This window comes from Chelonia mydas, chromosome 5 (assembly GCF_015237465.2).
Source record: "Chelonia mydas isolate rCheMyd1 chromosome 5, rCheMyd1.pri.v2, whole genome shotgun sequence".
NCBI classification, from domain to species: Eukaryota; Metazoa; Chordata; order Testudines; family Cheloniidae; genus Chelonia; species Chelonia mydas.
The window spans coordinates 14,939,149-14,951,564 of record NC_051245.2 but is presented as its reverse complement, the minus strand read 5'-3'; the positions used below and the strand labels follow the sequence as shown (position 1 = coordinate 14,951,564).

Below are 12,416 nucleotides of genomic sequence, written 5' to 3'. Positions count from 1 at the left end.
GAAATATACCCAACGGCAGCTACATGGAATCTTAACCTCGTTCTTCACAGTCTCATGAAACCTCCATTCGAGCCCTTGGCTACCTCATCTCTTCTTCATATGTCCATGAAGGTAGCTTTCTTAGTTGCAATAACATCAGCAAGGAGAGTAGGAGAAATAAGTGCCCTGGTGGCCTATCCTCCCTACACAATCTTCTCCAAAGACAAAGTCACTCTGAGACCACATCCTATATTTCTCCCTAAGGTGGCATCCATCTTCCACCTTAACCAACTAATATACTTACCTACTTTCTATCTCAAACCTCACAAGACTCCGCACAAGGCAACCCTGCATACTCTCGACGTCAGGTGAGCAATCAACTAAGCCATTTCGTAAGTCCCCACGTCTCTTTGTCTCCATTACCGAAAGATTGAAAGATACGGCTATCTCTAAACAACGTCTGTACAAGTGGATCTCTGACTGCATCAGATCCTGTTACCGCACTCAAAATATTCAGCCGCCCGAAGGCATTAGAACTCATTCCACTCGAGCTATGTCGACATCCGTTGCCTTCTTACATAACGTACCCATTCCTGACATCTGTAAAGCGGCTACGTGGTCATCTGAACACACATTTGCCAAGCACTATGCTATCACGCAAGATACCACGGCAGACCCCACAGTAGGCCATACAGTACTCTCTACAGTACTCATTGCCGCATCTCCAAAGTCCCACTGACCATAGTGGGTACTGCTACACATTCACCTAGAGTGGAGCACCCACAGGGACACACATCTCAAAGAACTTCAGTTATTACAAAGTGAGTAACTTTCTTGTCTCATTTTGAATTGTTTTTCCAAGGTAGTGGTATGTGTACTTTTCTTGGGTGGTGACTCTTCTTAGATGCTCCTGGAGTACAGTATCAAACTCAGCCATCAGCTCCACAATTCTAAGGAAGTTTCCATTGTTTGGCGCATACAGCTGATCTGAAGTGCCAAGCGGTGCTAGGTTTTGGGTAGCAAGCATTCTCACAATGGCAATGAGCCTTTTCCAAACATTTTTCCAGTAAAGAGATTCTGATGTAATCTTCTCTTGATGCTGATCATCTGTGGTGGCCTTTAACCTTAGTCTCTTCTCAAGCTCTTTCCACCTATGGAATGCTCTCTGGAGATTTGCCGCCTTCTCATGGCATGCCAGATTTCTAGCCAGATTTTTCCAGTTCTTTTTTCCTGTAGAACCCGGTGTGGCTAGAACATTAGACTGGAAGAGTTTGCAACAAAAACAGTATGCTGCATTCTGGGTTTTTGAGTACATAAGCCATGGCCTCTCCGCTTTGTCACCATTGGGGATTTCAAGCCAGTAATGTGTTGGATGGAAACTTCTATTTTCATTGTCTTTGGGGAACATGAAGTTTTTCACTTGCTGTGGCCCATGCAGTACAAGGAAGTCCCTCAGGCTACTACTCAAGTGGGTCCACAGTCCTGGATCATCTAGACTTAGGAAACTAAACTCAGCAGCAGCTGTTTCTTGCGCCTCCACCACACTCTTCTCTGATCTACACTTTTCTTCAGGAATGTGCATGGTTACATCCATTTGAGATGGAGATACGGATGTAGCTGCCAGGTCACCTGCACTCTGACTAACTGGAAGATCAGGCATCTCCTCACCACTCACATCCTCACTGGGGCCGGAAGGCTCACCGTGAACATTTGTGCCTATAAGAAAAGGAGTACTTGTGGCACCTTAGAGACTAACCAATTTATTTGAGCATGAGCTTTCGTGAGCTACAGCTCACTTCATCGGATGAAAGTGAGCTGTAGCTCACGAAAGCTCATGCTCAAATAAATTGGTTAGTCTCTAAGGTACCACAAGTACTCCTTTTCTTTTTGCGAATACAGACTAACACGGCTGTTACTCTGAAATTTGTGCCTATGTATCTCAGGAGAGCCCCTTCCTGTTTAGATAGAAAAGCTTCCTTTGCTTTCTTTCTTTTTCTGAATGCTGCCGCAGAGGGGCGTTTTCTTCTTTCACTCATGACTGCTGTTCTGTGCCAGCTATAGTGGCTCTCAACACTCAGTGGAAGGGGACAAATAAGCAGGCTGGTAGCAGGGCCTGAGTGAAGGAAGATACCAGCGTCTTAAGGGCCTAACTGGCTCCTACCACTTCAGCTGACTGCCTGTTCTCCTCAGGTGGGTTCACGGAAGCAGCAGGAAACAAGAAGCTCCCTGAGAAGCTGGTGTTAATCAGTCCAGGCTCCTGGGGGTGCTAGAGAGGTACATAAGAGGATCTTCCTCCTCTCTCTCTCCCTGCAGCTCCTGCTGCTTTCTGTTATTCCCTCTCACCTTTTCTCCTGCCCACCTGTTATGTCTCTTGTGCCCTCCTTCCTCCAGCACAGCACTCCACCATCTCTGTGCATTTAGAGCAGAGAGAATACAAATGCACCAGCAGCAGACACAATTTTCTACACACTGGGTCCTAGTGGCGCCCCCCACAGTCTGGCACCTGAGGCAACTGCCTCAGTTCACCTCATGGTAAGGCCAGCCCTGTGGAGGGGCCACCATTAGGAACAAGATGGCTCAGTCTCCACACACATTCACTTCTTGGCCTCTTTGTTGAAATTGCCAGAAAGGGTGTCAGTTCCGTTAGCCTTTTATGCATGATGTGTATACCTTTTCACATTAGGCCACCAATTAGTTTGACACAGTCCACTAAACAGCCACTGATAATTATACTTCCCTTACGGAGGCGGGATTTGAATTAGTCAGCTAGAAGTGAAAAGCTCCATATCTCATCATCAGCCCAGTGAGCCATCCAGTGTCTACTGCTTAGGTATTTAATCAAAGTCTGGTCATATCTGTCATTACTTGTACTCATTTTGTGAAGACATAACGGAAATTGCATGCCGTAACTACAAACCATAGAGACGCTGACATAAAACATAGATATCTAAAATCTCATTATTGACATCTAAATTTTCAAGACAAACCTGAAAAATTTTCAAGAAAAAAAGTTCAGCATGACAATGAGACAAATTTGATTGCAATGGGTTATAATTTCTAATCCTTAAATTGATTATTTAATTGCTACTGTAGTCACAGTTAATGACAGCACTGATCAGTTTGAAGAAAGTCTTGATGAGAAAATCAACAAAAAACAGCTATTGGCAGAAAAATTTAACACCATCAGGAATATTCTACACTTTCCTTTCAACTGAGAGTAAGTGGTATAGGGAGAGCTGAACATCTCAGGCATTGCTGTTGATAGTTCTTAAGCCATGACTTGTGGGGGAGGAATATATATATATAATATATATAGTTTTGTTTACCTCAGTAGCAGCATTTATTATAATTTATGTTTTTACCCTTTCATTCCAAAGGATCCAAAACCACTTTAATAACATATATTCTCAACCCTGAAGCACAACCACCTCTGGCATGGCAGGTGGAAGCTATTTAAGGACTTGTCTACACTAGGAAATTTAATCATGCTTTAAATATGAGTTTTAAGCATTGAGTTAGCTGGTGCAAAACTGAACATGGTTTGGCCTTGTCTACACTGACCACAAAATCAGGAAATAATTAGGGGGAATGCAGAGGATCAGCAGGATGGAAATTTGGAGGAAGGTAATTCTTAGGATGAGAGGTCAACATACCAGAAGTATCCTCGAGATACAGGATGCCAGGGGTAAGGTAGATGAGAAAGACTTGAGATTTTGGGTGCCAAGAAGGAAGGCAACACGGGATTTAGTGAAAAGTGTGGGGTGCTAATGGGCAAGAGATTTTTAAGGGGGTTGTAGGTCATGCAGGAGTCCAGTAGGTTTTGGGAGTGGGTGGGGAAGGAGTGACACTTCAGGGAACTGAGGATGGCATGAAAACTGGGGATACCAATGGAGTGTGAAGGGATTCCCAGGGAATCCTGAGGGTAGAAAGGAAAAGAGAAGTGCCAGGAAGACTGTAGGAATGAGGAGGAATGGGGATGCCAGTAGTTGAAGGGAAACCTAGGGGAGCATCAAGGGAGGATGAAGAGGGGATGTGAGGCAGATGCCCGGTTACTGTGAAGTTCACCAGGACAGCTCAGGGAGTGTTATCTGTGGGAAGACATGAAAATATGCACAGCAGAGTTCTAAGCAAGGAGAGTGTGGGTTGGGGATGATGGATGAAAAACAGGGCATTTGGAATTAAGGAGGGAGAGAGTGAAGTGAGAGAGGAAACACTGGGAAGGAGAAGTCTGGAATGCTTGGCAGAAGGAAGAAGCAAATGTTGGGTAAAAACAGACTGGAAGGATGTGGTAAGCAGGAGAGATTTCTGGGGCATAGTGATGGCATTGAGAGTGGATAATGAGTGGAGGAAATAGGAGGGAGACGGGAGAGAAGAGGATGAGAGATGAAAAGATTTGGGAAGGGGAACAGACTGGGAGGAGGAGAAGAGATTGGGGAGATTTAAGAGAAGGGAGGAGATTGTTGGGGAGAAGAGGTGGAGGGAATAAGATTGGTTTGAGGCTGTGGGAGGGCTTTGAAGAGGAAGCTGCTCTGCCACAGACTTCCTGAGTGAGCAAGTCACATAGGCCATGTCTACACTACAAAATTATGTTGACCTGTGTGATGTCGGCATACAACTATCGCAGTTATTATATCGCTTGTGTGTGTGCTCCTTGTGTTGGCAGTGTGCATCCACCAGGAGCACTTGTATCAACACAGAGTGCAGTGCACCGTGGGTAAGTATCCCAATGTGCAACTCGCCACCATCCAGCTCAGAGTGTTTTGGGAAGTTTTTGCAATGCCTCAAGGGAGTGAAACAAGTCGTTCAGGGGTGACTGGGAGCAAGGGTTCAACTTTACATAAGGCAGTGTTCTCCATCCCATAATTTCATCTGAGTCCTGTAATATTTCACACCTCTTTTCAAAATCCCTGCGAAATCGCATGTCCCTTCTCACTGTCTGCCATCTATGACAGAAGCATAGAGCCCGCACAGGTCTGCACTATTGTCATGGGCGTCACAAGCACTCGGTGCCTGATTCTGCAGCGTTTGCAGAGCTGCAAGAGGAGCTGCAGGGAACGTGACAATTCCTTGGAGGCTAGATTGCTGTGGGACATAGAAAGAAACAGCGAGAAGCGGAGCGACATGGCTGGGAGCTGGTAGAGTGGAGCAGGCTGGGCCAGGTTGCTCCGCTTCCCGCCGCTGCCGATGAGTGTGGGGTCGCTGAGAGAAGGGGTGGAATGGGAGCGGGCCGGGGCGGAGCAGGGAGGAAGGGTAAGAGGTGGGGCAGAGGGAGTTGTCCGGGGCCCCACACCCCACTAGGGATGGCCCTGCCTCTTGCAGTGGGTGCAGCCCGTGTGGGGGAGCGGCCAAGGGATAGGGCTGCTCACCGGGGCTGGTGCTGCCGCGTATGCTTCAAGCTAAGGCCAGACTAGTTTGTGGCTTGTTGGATTCACAGTATAGGAAGGTACTGCTTGCATCAAACTACTATATTACATTCACAGTGATGACAACACAGGGAAATAGCTGAAATAATAATTTCCATGTTTTTGTTGCTCCCTAGAGCACAAACAAACAAGATGAATAAATGTAAATAAACCTGAAAGCCAAGGGGCCAAGAAAACTCCATTCTGTAGAGAGAAATTCCGATGGGAAGAGTCTGTTGGGCCAACACGAGGAAGCACTGACAGTCTGAGCTAGAGAAAGGTGATAAGGTATCCCTTCATTATTAATGGGCAGAGGCTTCTAAGCCATTGTCATCCTTGTTCTAATCATGTTGCACCATGGCAGTTTATTCTTAGCCTTAGCCACATCCTTATAAATAATGAAATGAGCCATGTTTTATCTTACCCCAATGATTACTGTAATGTGGCTTTTATCTGCATCCCTGCCAGGCTGTTGACACAGGCAACGTTTAGAAGTAGATAAGTAGATTTGGTGCCCCAAATTTCATGGTGCCCTACGCAGCTGCATATGCCTAAGGACGGCCCTGCCTGTTGTAGCCCTTCTCCTACATCCCCCAAGCAATCTGCTCATAGATGTCCATGTTTTTATGGCTGAATCAGAGCTGTGTCTTCTCCCCACAGGCCCAGGAGATCCAATACGTCCTGTCTACTCCAGGCAGCAGCAAGTCTGGAGCACGTAGCCGGCAGGGTCAGCTGGGCAGTTGCACTCAACAGTGGAGAGAGCTGCTAGGTGTGCTTGTCAAACTGGGCAACCAGGAAAAGGAATTCCAAAAATGCACGGAGTTTTAAAGGGGAGGGGCAGCTTCCTGTGTACCTGACCCCTGGGCAGCGGAGTTCACAACAATACCAGAGCGGTCCGTGTGGGACATTATAGGACACCTCCTGCAGGCCAGTAATAGTCAACATATGTAACAGCAGTGTCCACTCTGTTGCTACATCGACCTAATTACATCAACCCTGACTCTGCACACTCGGGGACATGGTGTTATTAAGTCGGTGCAGCAGGGCACTTACATCAGTGTGCTTGAAATTTAAGTGTAGAAACATCCACAGCTAGGTTGACGTAAGCTGCCTTACGTTGACCTAACCATGTAGTGTGACCAGGCCTTAGTCTCTCTGTGGCTCGATTCCCCATCTGTAAAATAGGGATAATAATCCTGTCCAACTAATGGGTATTGGGGAGAAGTATATACCAAAGACTGTGGGGCGCTCAGATACTCAGTAATGGGGGCGGTATAAGTACTGAAGATAGCTCTGTCTTAGGGCGTCTCTATACTAGGATCAGCACCAAACGAGTTAGAACTGTGTTTAGGATTGTAGCTCTCTCCATCCTGATCCCACTGTGAGCAGAGCCATCGTGTGCCAGTCTAGAAGAGGGTGTCAGCACATTCTGACAAAGAGCAGCGCACAGCAAGGTGTGCTTGGCGTTGCTTTGAATGTACTAAACCCGACACCTTATACAAGCCCAAGGGCATGGCTGTTCGCTTTTCTGTCCATCTACAGAATGTTCCTAATACAACACGCTTCATGCTAAGGCCAGACTAGTTTGTGGCTTGTTGGATTCACAGTATAGGAAGGTACTGCTTGCATGAAACTACTATATTTCAGTGATGACAATATAGTGTAATATTACTATATTACATTACAGTGATGACAACACAGGGAAATAGCTGAAATAATAATTTCTATGTTTTTGTTGCTCCCTAGAGCACAAACAAACAAGATGAATAAATGTAAATAAACCTGAAAGCCAAGGGGCCAAGAAAACTCCATTCTGTAGAGAGAAATTCCGATGGGAGGAGTCTGTTGGGCCAACACGAGGAAGCACTGACAGTCTGAGCTAGAGAAAGGTGATAAGGTATCCCTTCATTATTAATGGGCAGAGGCTTCTAAGCCATTGTCATCCTTGTTCTAATCATGTTGCACCATGGCAGTTTATTCTTAGCCTTAGCCACATCCTTATAAACAATGAAATGAGCCATGTTTTATCTTACCCCAATGATTACTGTAATGTGGCTTTTATCTGCATCCCTGCCAGGCTGTTGACACAGGCAACATTTAGAAGTAGATAAAATGAATGAATTGCACAATATAAAAATAGGTCCATCTCTTCCAAAAAAAAAAAAAAAAAAAGTGCTTATTGATAGTCAACTAATAGGTGCCTTGTTAGGAACTGTCTATGCTGGCTTTCTGGTGGGCTGACTTTCTGTGCTGTACATTACACTATAGGAGGGAAGAGAGAAAAGAGACTGGAGACTGTGGACACAGGCTAACTGGGGACGGGCTGCATGGCACATCCATGCTATGTTACTTCTGGAAAGTGTTTTACTCGCAGATGGTACAGCAGAGCACCAGACATTGTGGAAATGATTGTGTGCAGTGTAGTTGCAGCTATGTCAGTCCCAGAATATGAGAGAGACAAGGTGGGTGAGGTAATATCTTTTATTGGATCAACTTCCGTTGGTGAGAGAGACAAGCTTTCCAGCCACACCCAGCTCTTCTTAAAGTTTAGGAAAGGTACTCTCAGCATCACAGCTAAATGCAAGATGGTAACGGGCCACTCTACTTTGAATGGTCCCTTAGAATGTGTCCTAACTACTTATGCTAAACAATCTGTTCCACCTTGCACTTACTGGTTTCAGAGTAACAGCCGTGTTAGTCCGTATTCGCAAAAAGAAAAGGAGTACTTGTGGCACCTTAGAGACTAACCAATTTATTTGAGCATAAGCTTTCGTGAGTTGCATCCGATGAAGTGAGCTGTAGCTCACGAAAGCTCATGCTCAAATAAATTGGTTAGTCTCTAAGGTGCCACAAGTCCTCCTTTTCTTCTTGCACTTACTGTGACTCTGAGTACCTTTCCCAGACCTGAAGAAGAGCTGTGTGTGGCTCAAAAGCTTTCTCTCTCACCAGCAGAAGTTAGTCCAATAAGAGATATTACCTCACCTACCTTGTTTCTCTAATTGTGGAAATGATACAGTTTGGCCAGTAATTTGGGGGAGGAGGAGTTATCTGTGTGTGGGGATAACAGGGTAATAAGGCTCTCAGAGGGGAATAGTGTGAGAACTTAGATTAAATAGAATGGAATACACATTTAATGCATTTCATCTGAAGGGCTCAAATGGCTTTACAAGCAATTTAATTAGGCCTCACAGCAGCCCTGTGAGATGGATTAGTACTGTTCTGTCTTTAAAGATGGGGAAACTGAGGTACGGGAAATTAATGACTTGCCCAAAGCCACAAAGTGAGTTATTGGGAAAGCTAGGAATAATATACAGGAGTCCAGGCACCCAGCTGTCCTAATCTAACCACACTTCTTTCCTCAGACCACACTTCCTGGAAGGAGAGCGCTAGCTTCTATACTGGAGACATCTGTGTATAGAACAATCTTTAAAAATTGGAGAAATAAGTCAATTTATCATAACATTCCTGAAAACAAATCATAAAGTGTCATACAGGTTCCTAGGGCCTGTCAAAATGAGTCTCTTCTCAAGGACCTATGGACCATAATAGCATAATTCATTTTTATATTGACTGAAATAGCCAGGTCTGCATGTGCATGGACAGCAGTGTTGACCTGGGGCTTCTATATCTTACAGTTTTCCTTTTCGCAACTTTTTATATTTATAAGGTTCCATCTGCTTAGCGTTAGTTAATGGCCCATCTTGCGTGTGACTCCTGGAGATCTACTGAAGCAGCCAGAGCGAGGTGTGTAACCAACAGCAAAGAGCTAAATATAGCACGTGTCAATGTAGCATACATTTAAAAGGGAAAACTCTGCTGGTCTTTTAACCTCCTTGTTAAGTGTATTTTCCTTTCAGGTCTGACGGTTCAGTTCCCTTAGAGCTCTTTTTATCACCACTTACTTGAGCTCTTACGCAGTCTACTGGTTTACGAATTGATGCAAACCCTCACTCAACAGACTTTTGTTTCTTGTTGTAGAAATTCCCAGAACTGAAGTTTAAGTATGTGGAGGAGGAGCAGCCTGAAGAGTTCTTCATCCCCTATGTCTGGTCCCTGGTGTACAATTCTGCTGTGGCCCTGTACTGGAACCCACAGGACATCCAGCTTTTTACTATGGACTCTGGCTGAGGGAGAAGAAGCCAAACAGCAGAGCCAGCTCTGCTCTGTCTTATTACAAGCAACGAAACTCGAAACTGCGTGTGAATATGTGACCCCTCCCAGCTTGCGTCCTCTAAACCCGAAGCTTAGCGAGAATAAAGCTTGCTACTATTGTACAGTGCGACTTTGACATTTTGGTACCAGGCTGCAGCAGACACGCTGGAAGCAGATTGTGGTGTGGGAGAGAAACTGACAAGCTTGGTTGCAAACTTTTATTTCTATTTCGTAAAACCTAGAGCTTCTCCAATGAAAATGAGGCCTTAGACATGCAGTGTGATGTTACCACCACCAAGAAAACTGATAGCTTTTACAACTAAAACGGGGGAATGGGAAAATCAAGGGTGTTAGTTGATTTGGAAGTGGCATTTATGTTTTTATTACCTTTGACTTCTTTGAGTCAAAGTCTTTGAACACTATCATTTTCTACAATGGACTGTTCATCTCACCAGTACCACGTCTCCTCTCATGGCCATTTATTTTGGTGACATTGTAATGTCTACAGTCTCTAAAATATCCATATTAATGTCATCTGAGTGAACTAGGCTGCATTTTAATCAAATGAGGTTTCTAGACAGAGAGAATACTGTGCTGTGTGGGGGGTGGTTTTCAACTGGGAGACTTTTCTTTTGAAGAGCTATCAAAACACTTTTGATGGTTAATACTCTTTATGGGGCTTGAATCACTAGCTTCCAAAGGAAAGTCCCTCGCAGACTCACATTATGGTACTTCTGTACAAAAGTTTTTCCTGGAAATTGACCACATAAACAAATCTCCAGAGAAGAGTGTTCGAGTTTGTAAAAGTAGAGCTATGTCACGTAAACAGTTTGTGCACTTTCAGCAGTGTCTGATGGGAATCCCTAGTGAAGCTTTATGTTAAAAATCCCCCTTTTGCTGCTAAAGGGATTATAGCAGAGGTGTGGTTTTAACAGAATGTGGAACACTTTAAAATGAATGTTTTAAAGTATTCTTTCCTGGTGTACCTAGCTTAGTGAAAATAATTAAAATACTCTCTCTGCAGGTAGAAAACCAAAAGAAATAGGTTGACATTATTTTAACAGAATGTCTTCTCCCCCCCTCCCCCACCCACATGTCAAGGATCTGTTTGTCTCTGGGACAAGCTCCTGACAGTGTTCACTTCCACGTGCTCACAGAAACTCTTGCTACACCTTGGGCTGCTTTGTGGAAGTCTCTGTCACTAAATCAAGTGTACTGCATGCCAAAATATAAGGGAGTTCGTGCTTACACATATATGGCAAATCCCTCAATTCACTGCCTGACCCCGCATGTTCTGTTTATAGACTCAGAGGATAGTGCGCATTCGCTTTCTCACACAATCCTCTGAGTGGCTTTAAACAAACTTTCCTGTGCTCATTTTCTTTTGCTGAAGAAGCTGGAATTGTACCTTTTTTTTTTCTTTTTTTTTTTTTTAACCTGCTTGTTTGGAAGCAAAGTCCTTTTGGATAAATGGAACTGCTGGGTTTTCAAAAAACTCCTTTCCCTATTTAATTAAAACCATAAGTACAAAGAGCCGTGCACAGCATAAGCATTCCTAGTGCTTTCGAGTAGAGGTCATTTTGGGAAGAGGCAACATGAAGACAGGAGCTGCGACTCTTCTGAGTGTAAAATATGGGAAACAATTGAACTGTGACTGAAGATATGGGTATGTTTGTGTTACATTTTGGGGTTGTTTGGTTTTTTACCTCTCTGAACAAAAGTCAAAGGGGAATGAATGGCTTTTGTGTTTGCTGTAGTGATTTGTAATTTTACCTTTAAATAAAGGACTAGAGTGTTTGTGAGCAGGGAGAGCTGCACGGCCCTTAGAATGATCATTCTAACAGTGCACTTTGAAGTGTGGATTCTGAGACTAACTGGCTGGTTCAGTTCTTCAAGTCACTTAACCACACTGAGAGTCTGATCCTGGCAAGTAAAGAGCATCCTCCACCCCCATTGATTTCAGGGTAGCTGGGGACATCAAGGACTTCCTGGTTATTGGCTGGTGTGTCAACTTTGAGAAAATCTGATTTTCTTTAAAAGAACTTTATATAAGCACGGGGTGTATAAAGCAGCAATCTGATATAGATAGGTCAAACAAGACTACTGAATCGATGAAGGAGTCACGTGTAATAATTTCAGTTTGTCCTCTTAATGACATTGCACTAATGTAAACGAGAAGCATGCTTGTTCCAGTGCAATACTTTTCTTGTGCAGTTAATTAAAATGCAGTGCATATGAAGCCAGCAGGTTTGTAACAGCGGGAGCCAGAATCCAAAGTTGAAGCAGTAGGATGAAATCCATCCTAGTATGATTAATTCTTTCAAGTTTCCGAGCATTATACAGGTATAGAAATGTCTTGGAGTCTGCAGTCTGACACGTTCACAAATACTCTATTTTCCTTCAGATCTGTAAAGTACCACCTGAGGGATCCTTTTCATTATTTTTGTGTGAAAGATTTATTATGTAGTAATAAAAAAAAAAACAAAAAACCACAGACTGTTGTATTTGTTTTGCATAGTAATTACTTACTGCACATAACACTTGGCCCCAGAGGGTTTGGGTTTTCTTTTTAGACTTAACATGCATGCAGTTTTATAACGTTATCAGTGGTTTCCAATACAGAGAACTAGAGTTAATTTTACTAAATAGGAGATCATTTAAATCCTGCATTTAATATGAGGAATTAAATCGTGTTTATTCTTTCCTGTTGCTCCTGGACACACAATTTCAATAGATGACCTCTCCCCCACCTTGCTGTCTTCTTACCAGAATCTCAAGCCATATCTATACTAGAGAGCTAAGTTTTGTCAACTATCATAAGTTGCATTAATAACATCGATGGAGCATGTCCACACAATACGCCTTGTGTCGGCTGAGCACGTC

At 43.9% G+C, this 12,416-nt stretch overlaps 1 protein-coding gene across 4 annotated transcripts in view; it reads left to right on the top strand.

The window, feature by feature from the left end:
- The window catches only part of DYM (dymeclin), a 375,287-nt gene extending 363,260 nt beyond the window's left edge, over positions 1-12,027 (top strand). For 3 of the 4 annotated variants that reach the window (XM_037902496.2, XM_037902497.2, XM_043547069.1), the window contains one exon: positions 9,360-12,027. In XM_037902496.2, the coding sequence (XP_037758424.1) occupies positions 9,360-9,509 (150 nt within the window). In that variant the 3' untranslated portion in view covers positions 9,510-12,027. Of the gene's footprint in view, positions 1-5,518; positions 5,766-9,359 lie in introns of those variants that run through there. The other variant, XM_037902499.2, reaches the window with a different exon arrangement.
- Positions 12,028-12,416: the final 389 nt, after the last annotated feature.